This window comes from Ceratotherium simum, chromosome 1, assembly GCF_057802395.1.
Source record: "Ceratotherium simum simum isolate JZ-2026a chromosome 1, ASM5780239v1, whole genome shotgun sequence".
Taxonomy (NCBI): domain Eukaryota; kingdom Metazoa; phylum Chordata; class Mammalia; order Perissodactyla; family Rhinocerotidae; genus Ceratotherium; species Ceratotherium simum.
In genome coordinates, this window is record NC_141900.1 from 33512931 (window position 1) to 33533567 (window position 20637).

Sequence of the window (20637 nt, forward strand, 5' to 3'; positions counted from 1 at the left end):
TTACAAAAATGGTTTCATTTTGCCTTTCTTTTTCATTTTCTTAATGTGTTTTTTTTTTCCTTTGGATACCTAATCACAGCTCATACTGATGGAAAGGGGGACATATCTCCCCCTTGTTACTCCATACCTCTGCCTTTCAGAATGAGCAGTGTGATTAAAATTACAAATATTTTTCAATATGAAAACCAAGTCTGCTTAAAGCAGAAAAGGAGAAAGTCTCTCTGTACTTAAACTTTGTCAGAGGGTTTTACAATTTGTGGAGCATCCTCTGGTTACTGACTAGAAAGCAAGTCTTCCTCGTGCACTTGCAAGACTTCGCATGTTAAAGAAGTCTTTGTCCTTGTTAATTATGTGAACTGTGATGTGCTTCGTGCACCACCGCGATACGTGGCCTTGCCTTTGTAATCATGTACCTTGTTTCGTTCTCTGTTCACTCCAGTGGAATTTAGGAAATGCATCATATTGCATTGAAAAGCAAATTGACAATTTTAAGACTTCTTTCCAATAGCTTCAGAAGGGATATTTGAACTTAATCCCTATTGCTATAATTCAAGTTTTTTTTACCAAAATAACATTATTCTAAACTCAGAGTAAAAGAATAAGTGTTTTCATCTGAATAAGTTTTAGTGTTGGCTTTCAAAGCTGTCTTATTTCTTATAATCTCTTTTTCAACTGAAAATGACACCTAGAGATGAGTTGATTCTTTTGTAGGTGAGGAGAAAGTATTTGAAATCAGGTGGGGATTTTTGTTGTTGTTTTGTTGTTGCTTTATTTTGTTTTTTCCCTCTAGTTAAGAAAGTGTATTTGTGTGTGTGTGTATGTTGATAGGTGTGTGCTCATTTTCATTCTATAATACGTAAACTTTGATGAACTTCTGAATGAATATTATATATCTCGAACGGAGCAACTGTTTGTTTATTTTTCCTATCACCGTAAAATAAGTTATACTCAAAAGGTAATAAAATTGATGGCGAGTTAAGAAATAAGTGGCTTAAAATGTACTCTTGTACAGGCCAAAATTACTTCCATCTCTGAGGCAAATTGTTATTGTTCTTCTCTGCAAAGCCATGTTAATGGAGGAGCTATGTTTTATGTTAAATAAATCAATGGATTTATTGATTTTTGTGATGTTTTCCTAACTGTCTATGAAATAACTTTCTGTTTCACAAGGAGATACAGTTAGTAAAGGGCTTTTCACAGATGATTGAACTTGATCCTCACAACAATTTCTGATGTAGATGGGCACTAATGTTATTATTATTATTGCTGTTTTAAATATTAAAACCCTGGGGCTCTGAGAAGACAAGCCCAAGATAAGTAGCTGAGCCAAGATTTGAATCCAGACTTCCTGACTCCAAATCCCTTCCTTCCTGTTTGAAATGAAATTTTGGGAGTCAGTTGGTTTTAGTCAATAGCTAGATCATCTTTTATTTTGGTGGCATTTACCAGACTCTACTTGATATGTATGTTATATATGTAAATATGGTTAAAACTGAAATGGAAACAGAGGTAGACACTTCTGTTCTAAAGTCCCCAGTTCTAAAGTTCTAAAGTCATGCTTTCAAGTTTAGGAAGATAAAAATATATTTTGAAGTGATTGACAGGTATGCCAGATGTGTAGGTGTGGAACTTATGGTCTCTCGTAAGGTCTTTGATGTTGACTTTTCTGTATTTTAGTTCCGTTTTTGGTTTTCCTCCCACAGCTTCTCGATCCTCCTGAGTGTGGCAATGGCTTCATTGAAACTGGAGAGGAGTGTGACTGTGGGACTCCAACAGTAAGTCTCTGGGTGTTTTGGTCAGTTTTTTTTTGAGGTTATTCAGGGTCGTTCCAGGTCCACACACTGAGACATACAGAGCAAGTGTTATGTCTGGAAATTTTATAGGATTTGTGGAAGAAAGATTATTACTGTGAGGTAATACCTTATTTTTTTAAATATCCTGGTACTTTCAGGAAAATGACACCATTTTCTGATATTTTGCAAATGTTTATATTCCTTAGGAATGTGCCCTTGAAGGAGCAGAGTGTTGTAAGAAATGTACCTTGACTCAAGACTCTCAATGCAGTGATGGTCTTTGTTGTAAAAAGTGCAAGGTAAATAAATGTTGGATAATGACCAATTGACAAAAGAGGGGACATATTTTATTAAATCGTCAAGGCCAGGTAAATATAATGGAACAATAATAATAGTATCCAATATATACTGTATTAAAGTGACTAAGCGCCAGCCGCTTTTACAGGACCCTCACAAAATCTCGTGAGGTGTGGTTACTATTTTTATTCTCCTCTAACAGATGAGAACATTGAGGCATGTAGTAGTGAAATTCTTTGCCGAGGGTCTTACGCCAAAGAAGTCAGGAAGCTAGGGCCTGAACCTTGGTAATATCTAGAGTTTGTCCTCTCGCTGCTGCCTCCCTGAGGAGCATTAAATGAACCAGGTGTTACTAATCTTTGAATGATGTTTTTCCTTTCTTGGTAAAGCCATGTGGATATTCAATAGATCCCTCTTTTCTTGCTGCTCAGCTTGGTATATCTCTCGATTTAGCTATTGAGGGAGCAAGAGCTATACTTTTAGACATGATAACACCTTACATGTGTTATTGTGCATGAGAGTTTAGAATGCATCTTTACACACATTATCTGTTTTCATCCTCTCAATAGCATCCTCATACCTGTCTCCAAATACTTAAGCCTTTGTATTAAGACTAACAGTTATTTGAGGCTTACCTTTTTCAAAGAAATCTTTCTTTTTTCTCTTCTCATATAAAATCTGCTATAATATTCTACATTATTTCTGAGGTTTAATATCTGTCTCTTTCAGTCTGTACATTTTATGGAGGCAGAGCCAAGGGCTTACAGAGTAATTGGTACAGGTTCTAAGTAAATATTTGTTGAATGAATGAATAAATGTGCACAGCATTCTCTTTCTGATTCTTTGCTGATTGACTAACTTTAGTCTAATGAATTAAGGGAGAGTGGAATGTGAACCTATCATGTTAAGGATCTGCTGTGTGCCAGAGACTGTGCTAGGCTCTTTTAATTTATATCATCTTGTATCTGCGTTTCCCAAAGCTGGCACAATTCAAATTTTTGGCTGGATAATTCTTTGTTGTAAGGGTGTGTTTTGTTTATTGTAGAATATTTAGGAGCATCCATGACTTCTACTTCCAGATGCAAGCACCACCCTTCCTAGTTGTGCCGTCCAAAAATGTCTCCAGACAGTGCCAGATGTCCCCTTGAGGGAAAAATCACTCCTAGTTGAGACCACTGTCAAAGATAATGCTCACAACCACACTTTTGGGGTAGGCGTTATTATCCTGATTTTTCCAATTGAGCAATCCCAGTCTCAAGGAAGCGAAATAACCTGCCAGGCTCATTCAGTAAGGAGTAGATGTGCAGTTACATCCAGATCTGGTGGCAGTAATTTCTGTTGTTTCCACTTTACCACTGTGTCTGTGGCAGCTTTTAAAGATAGGCAAGGCACTGGCAGAGATCTCTGAAAGCACTCTCTAAAAAAGGAAGATTAAACCAGATGTGAAACAGACATTCTTTCATTTTGGCTACCTCACATGTTTATTCTGTTGGCCTCTCCAGCTGCTATAACAAGGGATCCCCAATGGCTTATTTAAATCCTCGATGTTTTAAGTCTGCCCATCCGTAAAATGCATTTAATTATGCCATTTTTTCTTTGATTTAAGAATTAGGTTCTTTGTGATATAATCGTTTCAAGGAACAAGTACAAAATAATAAAATTAAAATACGTACAATAAAATGGCATCATTAGCTGTCCCACAAATAAGTTACTGCTGTACCAGTCTAGTAAGATCTTTTTTGCCACTTTCTCTACCCCACACCTCCCACTCTCACCCCCACCCTGCACCTCTGGAGGAGCCAGAGGCAGGGTAGTGAATGGAGGAGGGGGAATAGAAGAACAAGATGAGAAATCACGTGTATCTCTTCTTTCTCTACATATATTTGTAATAATGTATCTGTCAGTCAGAGTTGGCAAACTTTTTTTGTAAAAAGCTAGATAGTAAATAGTTTAGGCTTTGTGGGTCATAAGGTCTCTGTCTCAGTTACTCAACTTTACCGTTGAAAGCAGCTAGCAAAAATACGGGAACAAATAGGTGTGACTCTGTTCTAATAAAACTTTACTTATAAAAACAGGCGGCCAAACCAAATTTTGCCCTTAAGCCATAATTTGTAGGCTCCTGCTTATTTACTTGTCTGTTATTTTTCTCCTTCCATTAGTATGTAAGTTCCAAGAGGGCAGGGGTTTGAGCTGGTTTATTTACTGCTGTATCCTATCACTTAGAGCAGGTCCTCCTTCCCTGTGCTTTTGTTTCCTGTCATTTCTTGAACATTTACACTCTCACATGAACTCTACCTTAAATCTGCTCGTATTTCTACCTTAGATGTTCTGAAATGGTGGCTTACCCCAATCCCAAGGAGGAAGAGAACCAGAGTATATGAAATTATCTTGTTTATTTCCTTATTTTTATGGCCTACTTACCCCCACTAAAATGTAAGTTCCTTGTGAACAGGATTCTTGTGTTTTATTCTCCGTTGAGTTTCCAGGGGCTAGAAAGTGCCACTTTTTATTCTCCGTTGCGTGCCACTGGCTAGAAAGTACCTGGCACATTTTAATGCCTAGCAAATACTTGATAAATGAACACAAATTTTGTTTGGATCTTCTAAAAATATCTGTGGGATCCTGATTGGAGTTGGTAGTGTACTGTTCATGTTCTAGGAACAACAGGAAACTCAAATACCTGGAGGATTGAGAGCAAAGGAGAGAAGATGAAAGTTGTAGAGGGGGTCTTGAATAATGTGTTCGTTTGTGTGAGCAGAGATAAGAACATAGAAGACCCAGCCCCAAATATTAACATTTTGGAGAGGGAAGGAGAATGGGATTGAAGAGGAGAGGAGCAGAATGATAACTTTATGTATCTGTTTGTGATGTTATAATGAATACTCTTGCAATTTATAGATCCAATGAGCTTAAAAATTTTTTTGTACAACTCCCACACTTAGAAGAAATATTTGAGGTGGTTGAAAACAGACAAAAAAACCCCACAAAACTCCCCTACGCAAGTACAAATAATAGAAACATTAGAAGAGAATAAAAGACCAAGGTATAGATCTATGTAAAAATGAGGCAGGAGAGAAGGGAAAGGAAAGCATGGGAGGAAATAGCTTTGCCGGAAAATCTAACTTTTGCAAGTCAGGCCAAAATGTAACTTTCAAATTCTTGGCAGATAGGGCAAAAAAGAGTAATATGGTAAAGGTGCCAGTAAGAATGAAGGGTAAAGTGTCAATCCAAAAGCTGTTTGGAAGGAAGAATTACTAGAACTTGGACTGACTTGTCCTTCTAGTGGAGATGTACCATCAAGCACTGTCCTATTTTAGCAAGATATTGTAAGGCTTATGTGTGATGGCTATGCGAATTACTTCATACCGGAGAAACTCTCTCTGAGAACTGTTAGATTAATATTTCATTCAATAACTGTGATTTTCACAGACTACCATCTTAAAATAGTTTAAGATAGTCCAATCCAAAAAATATTTATTCTTTTTGCCTTTTTTAAGATGATCCTGTGAGAGTTTTTTTTCTTTGACAGTTTTACACACTGATTTCCATTCATTTTAGTTTCAGCCTTTGGGGACTGTGTGCCGAGAAGCAGTAAATGATTGTGATATTCGTGAAACATGCTCAGGAAATTCAAGCCAGGTAATTTAAGAATACTTATTCTAAACCCAATAGGAAAAAGTAGGAGTATCTTGAGTGCACTGACCCCCCGGTGAAATGGAAGTAGACAAGATGCTCATGTCTCTCTCACATCAACTCTCACTCCCTCTTGATTTATTTTTCAGGAATTTAAGTTTCAGTAATCAAAGTTTGACCAGATGTTCAGCATAATTTCGTCTTAATGTTGAACTAACTTAAGACTACACGCATGCCTTAACTATTTTATTTTTGTTTTAAGTAGAGAGTAGAAGGCATTTGCTTTTTGTCTAGTTAGTGAGTGAGGAAACAAAAAGTCTCTTTCTCTTCAGCTGGTTCAAAGAGGAGTCAGCCAAGGCAGAGAGACCCACAGAGCACTGGGTTCTGAGAAGAGGCCCGTTTCTCTGTCTTGACTCTTGTTTATCTGAGATAGCTGTTTATCTGATATCTTAATAATAAATGGAAAAAATTACAGTTGTGTGATCTTTAAAAAATGTTGTCAAGCTATTAAAAACTCTCTTACTGTTGGTTTTAAATGACTAGGGAAATGAAAAAATAAACTAGTATTTATTTAGCACACCAAATTAAAACAGAAACATTGAGAATTAAAGTGTTTTATTTCTTTGTCAAAAACTTATCAGGAGTAGTTTGAACTGTGCATGCCTTCTTCTTGTCGTAAACCTTGTGATACATAGTGAGCATCTTTTCCATGCATTGTTGAATTGTCATAGTCCTTTCTAAGTGTGGATCAGCTTTCAACATTTTATCCTTTGTGCTTTCAATGTCATGAAATACTTCCAAGACCTGCGAAGATGTGAATGTGAAGTTTTTTGCCGAACAGCAGTATCAACATTCCCATAGTCAGAGATATTTTTCTATAACTCTGTTTACATTTGATTAGAATTTCACTTCCAGTGTCATAATTTTTCATTTCTTTACTGCACTTTCATCTTTGTGGGACAGTTCCCTCTTTTGACTATTCAGTTTTATAAAATGTCACGTGATATCACCCAGAGACAGAGAGGCAGCACTACACACTTTGTTGTCTATGCATGAACTGAATGAACAGATGGGAAGTGACCAGTCACTGATAGGCTTTGAAAAAAGTGACAAGATGGGTCATTGACCATGATGTGTATCTGTTATTTACCTAGTGATCAGCGGACTGACGAGCTAGTAGCAAAGTTTGCGCTTTATGTAATTGCTCACAGTTAATGTACTTCAGTTACTGAAGTTGGAACTGTGTCAATGGGGTACTGGTGTTATTTAACAAAACCGTGGTAACTAAAATTCATGCCTATTGGAGCCACGATAAATGAAGACTGCCTACATTTTTTTTTCTCTAGAGAAGAGGAATTCAATAGTGGTGTACCTACATTAACCATTAAAAATGCTTTACTTAAGGGGCTGGCCCCGTGGCGTAGCGGTTAAGTTTGCGTGCTCCGCGTTGGCAGCCCGGCGTTTGCAGGTTCAGATCCCTGGCACGCACCGATGCACCGCTCGTCAAGCCATGCTGTAGTGGCGTCCCATATAAAGTAGAGGAAGATGGGCACGGATGTTAGCCCAGGGCCAGTCTTCCTCAGCAAAAAGAGGATTGGCATCAGATGTTAGCTCAGGGCTGATCTTCCTCATACACACACACCAAAAAAAGAAAAAAAAAAAGCTTTATTTAAAAGGTAGTCATTCTAAGAGATTAAAGATCTTTCATGTAAAACTATTTTCCTTTCTTACTCTTTAATTAGCATTGTTTATCTCAGCTAACACCTAGTGATGATAAGGATATGGTGAGTGATTACCTCATAGGTTCCTGGAGGGAAAGTATATTAGAGCAACTTTTTTGGACTGTGATTATACGATAAGCAGTAATTTCAAAAGAATCCTAAATCCAAAAATGATGTAGATACAAAAATGCTCTTGTTGCGTTAGTTGTAACAGCATTAATTTGAAATAATTATAAGTGAATATTTTAGTACATTGTTTATATGGTTTATTAGCTCAGTGCAGTGTGTTATAGCTATTGAAGGTGACACCTACAAAAAAGTTTATTAGACATGAGGAAATTCATATGATGAAAGTAAAAGGAAGAAGCAGAATATGAAATATTAGCTATAACTTGGTTATACTTATGTTTAAAAATATCAAAATTTGTAAAAAAAAAAAAAAAAAGGTAGAGAAAAAATGTACCAAAATATAAAAAATGGTTGTCTTTGGGTGGTGGGAATATGAGAGACTTTTGTCTTTCATTTTTTTTTTTTACTTTTTTACATTTTTTAACTTTTCTCAAATAAGTATATAATCGCTATAATGATAGAAAAAATGTATAATAAATTTAAAAATTACTGTCTGTTTATAGCCACATAAGAATGCTTTGCAATTTTCTTCAATTGTTACAAGAAAAAAAAGGGAGAGAGGCTATAAAGCATGTCTTTTTCTAATATGCCCAAAGTAGACTTCTGCTCTAGAGTCATTTGAAGTGTAAGGGCTGTTTTGCTTCTCGTGGTAAAAAAGAGGAAACTATAGTTGTTGCTCCATCTGTATTGGCATCCTCCTTGCTTTTGTTTTGTGCTGTTGTTTTTCTTGCTCTGAGGAGTAGTGTATCTGAATACATTAGCTGAGTTATTACTGTCAGTTCTTTTTATTTGCTACTATGAAATCAACTGTTTCTGCCTCTGGTAGGTCCATATTTTTAGGGGAAAGTGTACCAATTGTTGTATTTCCTTTTGCTTTCTCTTGATCTTTTTTGTTTTTATTTTCATATGGTTTAACAGACTAGCCATATTATCAGGCTTTATTTTTAAAATGAAAACAGTAAAGAGATTAGCTTAGCCTGATATTTTGCTGTGTATTCGGTTCATAGTTCTGTTTTCTTTTCCTAGTGTGCCCCAAATATTCATAAAATGGATGGATATTCATGTGATGGTGTTCAGGTAGGTTACTTCATCTTGACCTAAATTTCTCATGTGTACCAGCATGAAAGGAATACTGAATCTTAACAAAATAGGAAGATCAATTTAAATGTCTCATAATCAATTCTGAAGATAAAAGGCCTTTATGATACCTATCTACTAGTTTTCCCAGTCATATTTACTTTTCCAGTTATCTGACATAAGCAGACATTGCGCTGCTAATAGGTATGCTTTTCTGTTTTAGGGAATTTGCTTTGGAGGAAGATGTAAAACCAGGGATAGACAATGCAAATACATCTGGGGGCAAAGTAAGTAAATAGTGTGGCTTGATCAATTTCAAAGTATGATGTCAGGCTGACTTCTCAAGGACGTGTGGGCTGGAAGTAAATTTTTGTCCACTTTGTGACTGGGGGATTCTCAAAACCACTGCGGGTCTTAGCAGGGGCACTTTTGTGGAAATTAGAGAAAGGCACCTCTTTAGAGAAGACACAGCCCCATACATCTGGGCCCATTGGCAGTGCCTTTAGATAAGACAGAGGTGCCTTTGCTGCCAGGCAGGTGAAGTTCACTCCAGGGCATGTAGCCTGGAGAATAGAGCAAACTTGGATTTTAGCTACTTATACTCTCCTCAGCTAAGTGTCCTTAAGCAAACCTGTACAACCGTATGAGATGGACATGGACTCTGGATAGGGCACCCTTGGCTTAGAACTGTAGCACTTTAGCTAGAGTTGCTTTTTCTTCCTCAACTATCTTAAACTACTAGCTGGCTTTCCAAGTTATAGGTGACCTTCTGCTGAGGTAGCCCTGCTGTATCAGAAAGAAATTTTAATGTTATTTCCTTCAAAGTTTGTCAGATTTTCAGAGGTAAATATATAACATTTATATTTCACCATATTATTTAAAATATATCTCTACTTAAATTTATATTTAAATGTTGAGTAATATATTTTTTCCAGAAGTATTACTGGCCCTTTTGAAAGCAGTTTTTGTTTTAAACTCTTTCAGAAGATAATTTGTGCTAGAAAGCAAGCTATAAAGATAATTATCCTTAATTGTCACAAATAGTGGCTATAGTCCTTTTGGGAGGGGAAGTGTATGCTCTCTTTTGAACAACTAGAGAAACATTGGGATGAGGGAAACATTTTGTCATGCAGGTTTTTACTCTGAACAAAGAGATACAGTTTTTGTTTCTTCCACTTGAGAAAAAAATACTAGCTGACAGCAAGAAGTAGGAAAAGAAACTACTAACATAATTCGTTTTTAAAAAATGTGTATACACCAACATTAATCTTTTGATTAGATTGCAAAAGCCATTTTGGTCTAATTCTTGGATAGCTCTGTAAACCAACCTGCCTTTAGCAAAAATAAAATCCTGACCAAGATGCAGATGTACCTTAAAATGTTATTTGACTCTCAGAGATTTAGCATGAATTCAAGCTTGTCTAAAAGCAGAATAAAATTAAGCTGTTTTTGATAGCTGTTAAGAATTAGTAAACAAGGTAGAAATTGTACCACTGTTTCTTGAATCTTTAATTATAGTGCATAAATATTTTAATAAAATTGTCTTTATGAATAATAAAAGTTGCCAAGTGAGAAATCTGTGCGTTATATTTGGCACTGAGATTAAAGCATGGAGTGTTTATTCAAGGAACCACTTGGTAGCATCTTCCCCTAATTATTGGCCAAATTCTGAGAAATGTTGTTCTTGCAGCCTATAGCCTGAATCTTATCAAAGATCTAAATAGATTCTTTTTTCCAAATTTCAAATGGACAATCATGAAAAATGTACCTGAGTCATGGATGTCAATGGTATAGGAAAACTGTTATGAACCCTGGGTACAGTTTCTGGAATTGAGAACATTTTAGTGAAGAAGAGTCCTTAAATGGCTATTTTCCCTTAACTGCAAACATTTTGAGCAGGTCACATGTTGTATCCCTCACTGATAGAAAACTCTATTCTGCTTCAGAGGTGATGGCATCAGACAAATACTGCTATGAGAAGCTGAATATTGAAGGGACCGAGAAGGGTAATTGTGGTAAAGACAAAGACACGTGGATACAGTGCAACAAACGGTGAGATGGAGATTAGCTCAGAGTTTATCCCTTTGTTAATTACGAGCATTACTTTTTGAGTGACCAGAGTCTTTCCTGTTTCTGCATCCCACAAAGCGTTCTGTTGCCTGTTCACCTCATCTCTTCCCAGCCTTCAAGCATCACCTTTGCATAAGGCTGCCAAATCTTAACACATATGCTTACTTCTCCTAAGACTCAGGAGAAGCCTTCTTGTAGCCTCCTCAGGACTTTCTCACCCAGAAGACACCTACCAGCATCTCGAAAGCAGCAAAAATTAAAGCCACCAGAATATGTACTCAATTAACTGGCTCTGACTTTTCTAAACCACTGTTTTTGCCAAAGGTCTTAAGATCTCACTGTCCTTCTGTTTAGAAGCCTCAGGATGATCCTTGACTCTGCCTTCCCTCTGGCACATTGTCCAAATGCCCATCATGGCCATTCTTCTCTTTTACTCCCCCACCATTTGTCTTTAATTCCTCCCTTTATTTCCATTCCTATCACATTACCCCAACTAAGACCTGCATTAACTCTTCAGCTATTACAAAAGTCTCTTAACCATTTTCTGTGCCAGCAGTCTCTAGTATGCTGCCATCAAAATAATCTTCTACTGAATCCTTTTGACCATGTCAATTCTTTGTTCAGATTTTACTGATTCCACATAGCTAATTAATAGTAAGAATAATACCCAACATTTATTGAGTGCATATTGTATGCTAAGCACTGTATTACACTTTACATAAGCTATGTTGTTTAATGTTTATGGCGGTTCTCCTCATTTTTCGGATGAGGAAACTGAGGCACAGTTAATTAATTTGACCAAGGTCGTGTAGCTAGGATGTAATAGAAGCAGAATTAGTATTCAGGCAGCCTGATTTCAGAACTCTTTCTTAACCACTTTGTTGAATGTCATACTGCATGGTTTAATAAACAAAATGGAGACTTAGTTTGGCACTGTACCTCCTCAACAATTTGCCCCCAGCTTCCATTTTTTGTTTTTTCTTCTTTACTCTTCCAAAGTATAGCAAACCTTGGTATTCCTAATACGTGCATTATATTGTCCTACCTCCATGCCTATGCTTGTGCTACTCCTTCCTCTGGAAGCACTCTTTTTTGTTCTTTTTTTGTGAGGAAGATCAGCCCTGAGCTAACATCTGCCAATCCTCCTCTTTTTGCTGAGGAAGACGGCCCTGGGCTAACGTCTGTGCCCATCTTCCTCCACTTTATATGGGACGCCGCCACAGCATGGCTTGCCAAGCGGTACGTCGCTACACGCCCGGGATCCGAACCGGCGAACCCCGGGCCACCACAGCAGAACCTGTGCACTTAACCACTTGCGCCACCGGGCCAGCCCCTGGAAGCACTCTTTATACCCACTCCATTACTACTCAAAAATATATCCATTCTTCAAAGCCCCTCCTGGATAGTGCTTTCTCTAGACATCCTTTCTGGATTTACTCTAGAAATAAATCATCTCCCTCTTCTCCTCTGAACTCCCACAGCCCTTTATACTATTCTTATGTCCCTTGTCCCCAACTCTGTGTTTTATAGTTGTTTATGTGATTTCTCTTCTCATCCAGAGTATAATTTCCTCAAGGATAAAAATCATGCCTAGTTTTCTTTATATATCCTATAGTACTTAGTAAGCTCCGTATACATAAATGACACTCAAAAAATTGTTGAATGACTATCTCCTCTGTGTTAGGAAAGCATTTTTGTTTATGACAGATACAATAAAATGGTAATATAACTTTAAAAAATTATTTTTTAGGAATGAATTAATACGTATTTTTTCTATGTTGGTAATAGATACAAGTCCTGAGTTTTCTCTTTTATCCATCTGATACATCCTAATATTTCCATGTATAATCTTGCTGGTCTACTGATCAGTCTTCACAAGATATTTATTAGAATATGTGATTATCATTATCTATAGTAATAATTAAAATGTATTAGATATAGAGAATATAGAAGATAGTATTTAATACCAGTGAAAATATTTTAAAAGTTAAATTAGAATTATGTGTCATAGTTGTGGGAGTAGTGAAATATATTGAAGAAGGGATCATGAGCCTATGTGGTTGAGAATCTATGAAATACATGCAATATATAATCTCTTCTTTAATTCTGGGGCAACAGGTTGAACAAAGCTGTATTCCAAAAGAATATTCATCCAAAGGTGATTGATTCACTTGTCAAATATTAAAATTGTTTTTAGCATATCCAGTGATGTGTTATGGGGAAATAGATTCTGATATAAAAGAAGTCTATATGATGAAAACTTTCTTTAGATAAATACTTGAACTAATGGATAGTAAAGGAAAAGCTGGAAAACAATTGGGATTTTGGCACACCAGTGAGTTTCAGAGAAGACATTTTTTAAAGCAGGGGGCAAACTACTTTGGGATTATTTTATTTTGGTTGTAATTTGAGCAAATAATGTAGTTGATGAAAAACAAATGCTAAAGTGAGATAAGATTATCATTCTAACTGTACATGGTTTGCTGTATGGGGAAAGAAGTAGAATAAATAATTGCTGCTCTTTCAACACAGGGATGTGCTTTGTGGTTACCTTCTGTGTACCAATATTGGTAATATTCCAAGGCTTGGAGAACTCGATGGTGAAATCACATCGACTTTAGTTGTGCAGCAGGGAAGAACCTTAAACTGCAGGTAATTATCTAACCATTCTATGAGAACATCTTACTACCCGAGGAATGCAGTTTAGAATTACTTCTGTTTTTTGTTCATGTGCATGTTAGTAAACTGAAATAGAGTCTAGTCCGTAGAGATGATTGAGTAAATCCTGACAGAAAAGAGATGAAAAGAAGATAAGAATTAGTTTAATGTGGTTTCTAGAGTTATGTTTAATTGGTTAGTAAAATCTTGCAGAGTTTAGTTTGCATTTCATTCTAATTAAGGAAAATGAATGAGGAATTTTAGGTAAAATTAGTGGATTAAATAAATGCATCTTCTTTTGTTCCCTTCTGAAATCCCGCTAAAATGACACTAAATGGATCTTTTTTAGCATTCGTATATTCACAGGGAGGCAGAGAAAGGGAGAGGAGACAATAGCAACAAAATTTTGGAATGTGGAAAGCAAATGGATGTCTGTCAAGTGATTATCAAAACTAAGAGAGCTGGATTCCTAAGTCAGTAATGGGGAAAATCGAGAACTAACCCAATATGTACTGTGAGTTCCCCAAAGGCTCAAAAATGGGCAGCAGCATCTACTTCTGGAAAAAAAGAGTAAAGAAATTGGGGGCAGAGGAAGGGGCTAAAATAAAGATTAGTGGAAGTCTGTTAAAGAAGCAGCTATAGCCACAGATTACTTCCCTGACTCAGCTAAACAGGGGATTGCCCCCTCTCCTCTGGAAGATTTGAGCTTTACATTCTGCAAAGAATAAACCAGAAGGTTTCCAAACTGAGGGACAACAGGCAGTGGTGATATCATGGTTGTATGGAAGTGATCCAAACTCATTGATGTTCAGTCAGAAAGCCCTGGAATTTCCAAGCATCTATCTGATCCCTCAACTCAAATATGAGCAGATTATCAGACATGCAAAGAAAGTCTATAACATGGAAAAAAAAAAAAGAGATAAAAACAACCAATGAGAAAAAAAACAACCACCTATGAATATTTATGAGAGATAAGATACCTCTATCATGAAGCAAGAATAGAGTGCTGTTTTAAAAAGTGAAGAACATTGAGATAAGGGAAAAAATGCTGTTGGAAATTAAAAATATGATGGCAGAAATTAAACTCAGTAGTTGAGACTGTCTCCCAGAAATTAGGGCAGAAGAGGCAAAGAAATGGAACATATGGAAAAGCTCATCGAGTTAGAATAGAAATAATAAGGGACAGAGAAAACAGCAGGGAGGAAATAGGCAATGAGTAACTGAAGAGTATTGTGTAGAACGGAAGGACTTGAATTTCCATATTAACTGGCTCACCAAGCGAAATTAGAGGCACATCTAAAGATATCATTATGCAATTTCAGAACCTTAAGACAAAGAAAAGAATCCCAAACATTTCCAGAGAGGAGGGGAAAAAAAAAGAATCAGGCATTAGAATGGCTTAAGATCTATCAGTAGGAGCCCTGGGAGCCAGAAGACAATGGAGTAAGTGTTTTCCAAACTAGAATTCTGTACCCAGGCAAAATATCAATCAAGTGTGAGGGTAGAAAATAAAGATACTGGGCCGGCCCGGTGGCGCAAGCGGTTAAGTGCGTGCACTCCGCTGCGGCGGGCCCGGGGTTCGCTGGTTCGGATCCCGGGCGCGCACCGACACACTGCTTGGCAAGCCATGCTGTGGCGGCATCCCATATAAAGTGGAGGAAAATGGGCACAGACGTTAGTTAGCCCAGGGCCGTCTTCCTCAGCAAAAAAAAAAAAGAGGAGGATTGGCGGATGTTAGCACAGGGCTGATCTCCTCACGCAAAAAAAAAAAAAAAAAAAGAAAATAAAGATACTTTTAATAGGCTAGTTTCCCCCAAGTTTACTCCCCTATACCCTTTCTCAGCAAGCTCCTGAAAACTGTGCTCCACCAAAATGAAGGCGTAAACTAAGAAAGAGAAAGGCGAGGAATTTAGGAAACAGGATACCCACCGTGAAGGGAGACAAGGCAATCCTGCAATGAATGTTGAGGGGAAATCCAAGATGTACCGCTGTGCACCAGGACCAGGGGATAACCAGATCAGATAGGAGCAGGGGAGACTCTGGATAGACACTCCAGGAGAGATTTCTACAGGAAGATGAACTGATGATATTCAGACACTTCTTGAGTGGAGATTTTGACAGCAGAGTTGGATTAGTTTTGAGTTAGAGATAAATTCTTAGAAAAGTAGGCAAAGAAACAGCAAAGAAACAAGAGATGTGCTAATCTGAGAGAAAATAAAAAATTGTTCAGGAAACGGGTTTAATTATGGCAATACTATATTGCTCAACTGAAGAACATAGTCATTATAATGTGCATATTTGTTATTAATTTAACTTGATTAAACAAAATTTATGATGGGAGGAGAGGGAAAAGAGAAATTCTCACATTTCATGGAGGGAAGTCAATTGATAATACTTAAAATGGAAAAATAAAAAATAATGACACAAGCTCATTATTTAAAGATATGTACATAAATAACAAAAGAATCAATTAAGAATAGAAAATGGTTTCTTCCAGGGAGGGATATATGGAGGAGTAGGGGGCAGCAAGCCACTTTATAGCATTTGAAAAACCAGTTTATCTCTTTGACTCTTTATATGCATGTATAATTTTGATAAAAATAAATAAATAAAAAGGATAGAGATTTTTGTACCAGTATTGACATGACACCATATGAATAAATTGATTATGAATATACATTTTCAGTTCCTATTCTGTTTATTTTTTTATTCCTACATGACATGTAGGCTTGCTATATTGAATAGTGAAGTTACATAGGTTTAGCCAATTCTCAAATATAATTTATAAATATAGCAATTTTTTGGGAAATGTAAACCAAAACCAGTTCTCATCTACATTCAAAACGTTTTAAAATCTTGAAAGCTACTTACTTATGAAATCAAATACTAATCATAATGGCTTACTTGACTTGTACATAAAGGCAAGGCAAAATGATAAAACCATTTCAATTCAGGCCCTTGTTATAATAATTATGTTTAAATCCTAAAATATATCAGTATCTCTGAAAAGAATTAGATCGAAAGATTCTATTGCTTTCTTCATTTAGAGGTTGAAAATGCTTATGCTACTGTTTTTTATTAGATGATTAATAGAAAATAGAGAAATTGATATTGCCCACTTTTTAGTGTTTAAGCATAGTCTCAAGAGGAATGTGAATTAATGGAATCCCATTTTCTTTTTGCTCTCAATTGACTTTTAGTGGTGGGCATGTTAAGCTTGAAGAAGATGTAGATCTTGGCTATGTGGAAGATGGGACACCTTGTGGTCCCCAAATGATGTGCTTAGAACACAGGTGTCTTCCTGTGGCTTCCTTCAACTTTAGTACATGCTTAAGCAATAAAGAAGGCACTGTTTGTTCAGGAAATGGAGTAAGTATTCAGTACCTCCCTGTGGGGGAACTATTCATTTCTTTTATATCACAGAAATAGATATGACCCTAAACTGCATATTCCTGTAATAATGGAAAACATATTTATTTGTGTTTCTAGCTGGTATATAATCAGTTATTTGGGCATAGTCATTTGAATATTTCTGTTGTGTAATCTGCAAAATCCTGGGAATAAGAAAAAATATAATCTTCCTAACCAAATTCTTCTATCTTCCTTTTTTATTGTTATGTTAATGTGATCTCATGTCATATAATGCCAGCTTTCCCCAAGTGATCTGGGAGATAAATTTTAACAAACTATAGTGGGATAAAAAAGAGTAAAAAGCAGGGGCAGTGGCCACAGTATGTAACAACTGGTGTGGTTCAGGCACTGACTGGTTAGAACAGACCGTAAATAACTGCTGTAGCCACACCAGTGGCTACTAGCTGAGGATGACTCCTAGAAATAAAATCAGAATAGTTCAGGGAAATGTTTCTCACAGATGAACAGAAAGAATGGCATTATTTAAAAGACTAAATTCAGTTAGGAATTCCTATACTAACACAAAGTTTTTTGGTTCTTTTTCTTTTGACGTGTGCTGTGATTTTGTTTTTACCCTCATTCCACGTTTTTTGCTTGATTGCATGGCTTGTATTATCTAGTTGAGGTAAAGGATCCCTGTCCTGGAATTGTAAGCCTTCAATCCTGGTCATATGCCAAGAATTTCCTTAGGGAGGTCTTACTAATTGTTACTCTTTGCCAAAGAATAGGAATTCTTATGGCACATGAGAATAGAGAAGGCATATAGTAAGTAGTTCTGCTCCTATAAAGGGATCTGCTAAGTCTTTTTTCCTTAATAATTAAGAGAATGTTAGGGGGAAATGCTTTTTGGGGGCACATGGGAAAGAATAATGAAATTATTTCTTGATCATTCATGCTAATGAATAATCGTATCTTCATCTAGAATCCTGAGTATATGACGCAGAAACCAAACATAGCTTGTTGTGTTAATTAACTATCTGTTTAATGAATGAGTAAAAGAGTGATAGACACAAGTAAATCGGGTGGCAAATAGCACCCAAATTATTTACAATAATTATGCATTAAACAGAGAGGTTATATCCTATGTATTTTTAACTTACAGTAACTCAACTCTGTATATGTGACAAAAATTAAAATGAGAAATGCAGTAGATATCCTCTATATACTATACATTGTGTAGTTAAGAGTGTGAGCTTGGAATCAGACAGTCTGAGTTTGAATCCCAGCTCTGCTTCTTTCACTTTTAACTGGCTGAGATTGGGCAAATTACGTAGCCTCTCTGTGATTCAATTTCTTCCTCTGTAAAATGGGAATAGTAATATTGCCTACTGTATGGGAATGTTGGGAAGAATCAATGAGTTAATACTTGTAACTTATATGTAATATTTAAAACAATGCCTGTGACATAGTGTGTTCAATAAATGTTAGCTATGACTTGATTTATTATGATCACTGGACACTGGTATCACTGTCTGTTCTTGTCACTATATCACTGGTGCTGTTGTATGAGATGGAAACTGATACTTGGAGAAGCCAGTTGAGCTGGTTAAGGTCGGTTGGTAAGACAGTCGTGAACTGGGGACTCAAACCCAGGCCTTTTGACTTTAAGCCTAAACCCTTTTCTTCCAGCTTACTTGTTAATCTGCAGAAATTTGTTAATCTGAATTAATTTGAAATTTGCAATTTGTTAATCATATTTTATAGTTACATTTATATGTGGATGTATGTTGTCTTCTGGCAAACTAGGTCAGACAAAAGACAGAAATCTATCCAGTGAAAACCTGCCTCCTGAAGAACTTCTCTGATCTTAAACCTAAGATTTAAACCTGCATTCTCTCCTACTTCCCACTTTATTCAAAGTTGTTTTGAATTATAAGATCTAGATGTGGATTCTGTTTCCTGGATATATAAATCAAGACAGATTTTTGTCTGATAATTTTTAAAAATTCGGTTCCATTTTTATGTGTTTTTTTCCTGCGCTTTGTTGAGGGAGTTCTCGGTTCCCATGACCCTGAGGGAGCTAATCTCTGTAGCTTGAGTTGAGGTGCCAAGGTTATAGCTTTGTGAAGTTTCCTTCTCAGATCATTGCCGAGCATCAGGCCTCCCGTCATCTTTGTCAGATTTCTTTTTATCTCATCTGCTTCCTAAAAGATGAAAAAAATTTTGGTATAAAGACCCTTTCTTTGGAAGAAAGAAAGCCTTTTATTGGATAATTGGCAAATGATTGTGTTTCTACTTAGTTTTTAAAATCTCCCTCTTATAAAATTTAAGTTAATGAAATTCAAAACAATAATTTTATTGCCTTTTTTTTAGACATGTAAATTTATTCTTCTCTTAAAATTCGTTATTCCCTTTGGGTCAACTGTTGATCTGTAGAAAATATTTTTTAAGTACTTGAGTAAGAAATAAAGTAATATTAGTATTAGGAAGAAAGTACCAATAATTCTTCAGTATCATCAAATTCTAGGCATATAATAATTAGAAATTAATGTTTATTTTTCATGCCTCTGTACCAGGGAGTTGATGTTTACTCTAGATTGACTTTGATTTCAGGTTTGCAGTAATGAGCTGAAGTGTGTGTGTAACAGACACTGGATAGGTGCAGACTGCAGCACGTACTTCCCTCACAATGATGATGCAAAGACTGGTATAACTCTGTCTGGCAATGGTAGGTACTTTATCTGGTACCATTACATAGTCTTTATACACAAGGAAACTGCTCTTCAGACAGTTTCATTTGGATTATTTTTATAACTCGAATATAAATTAAATTCACATAATAATGAGCTACAATATACAACTGGAGTCCACATTATAAAACTGATTGTTTCTATTAAATTGTATTGACATATAATATTGGATATAACTTAGTCTACTGATTTAGCCTTATTTTGTCCTATATCAGACCAAGATTTTTCAAGTATTGTACTTGTTTGGGGCTGACAACAAACCTTAGCATTTCTTTTAAATGAAGAAAGTAGTCATACTTCTTAACTGTCTGAATTTAAAGGGAGAATTTTATATTTTGAGACTGAATAAATGAGAAAAAAAAGGGGAATCGATGTTTAAATACTTTGTTGACTTGAATGTTCGTTATTATAGGATCTCATCTGTATTCAATCCCAGTTCTGTTGCCTGAACTGTAGGTAATTCTAGAAGTAGTAACATTGGCCAAGGTGCCTGGTGGGAGTTTAAGGACATGGATAAGAAACAACAGGTGCAATTCTAAAAGCTAGAGTGGCCCAAATGGAGACGTAGAAATTAAATGCAGATAGTTGAAAGAACACATACCTTGGGGGTAAATGTCCCCTTTTAAACTATTTTATCGTTTCATTCTTGAGTATTGTTTTGTGTGAAATAGTGTTCAAATCCTGAAGTCCATTCCCCTCCAAAGGATGAGAAAAAAGGAGTATGTTTGTTCTAATTATCCAGACAGGTTAAGAATCTTAGCCAATGTGACTTTAATAAAGAAAGTCAGGAAATGATTAATATTTTGGCATCCCCAGTCGTAGAAGTGGTAGTTTGGAGCTAGTTCCAGCAGTTAAGGCAGAGATCAGGCTGTTCAGGTCCATGGATTTAAGTAACTTATCAAAAGTCATGCTATTACTTAGAAATAATCAGGACTAGCATCCAAGTTTATGATCCCTGTTAAATCCCTAGAAGAAAAGGAAGGGAACACAGACATGCTATGTCTTAGAGCAGGAAAATCCCAATGACCCAGGGAGTCCTCTGGCATCTGTATCCACCCATCCCATAGAGGATCTGGGCAGGGTGGAGTCTGCCAGTCTCCTCAGATGCCCTAGCCCTGCCGTCCAACCTAACTCCTGAGGGCTCCCAGACAGAGAGGC

At 36.4% G+C, this 20637-nt stretch overlaps 1 protein-coding gene across 18 annotated transcripts in view; it reads left to right on the plus strand.

Moving 5' to 3' along the window:
* The window catches only part of ADAM22 (ADAM metallopeptidase domain 22), a 215335-nt gene that overhangs the window by 162402 nt on the left and 32296 nt on the right, over positions 1–20637 (plus strand). For all 18 annotated transcript variants that reach the window (XR_015556176.1, XM_087448379.1, XM_087448555.1 and 15 more), the window contains exons 16-24: positions 1704–1775; positions 2000–2092; positions 5649–5729; positions 8600–8650; positions 8874–8937; positions 10597–10702; positions 13253–13372; positions 16579–16747; positions 19343–19457. Coding sequence is in view for 17 of the 18 variants with exons in the window: in XM_087448379.1 (XP_087304505.1) it covers positions 1704–1775; positions 2000–2092; positions 5649–5729; positions 8600–8650; positions 8874–8937; positions 10597–10702; positions 13253–13372; positions 16579–16747; positions 19343–19457 (871 nt within the window). In the remaining variant the exon portion in view is untranslated. The remainder of the gene's footprint in view (positions 1–1703; positions 1776–1999; positions 2093–5648; positions 5730–8599; positions 8651–8873; positions 8938–10596; positions 10703–13252; positions 13373–16578; positions 16748–19342; positions 19458–20637) is intronic.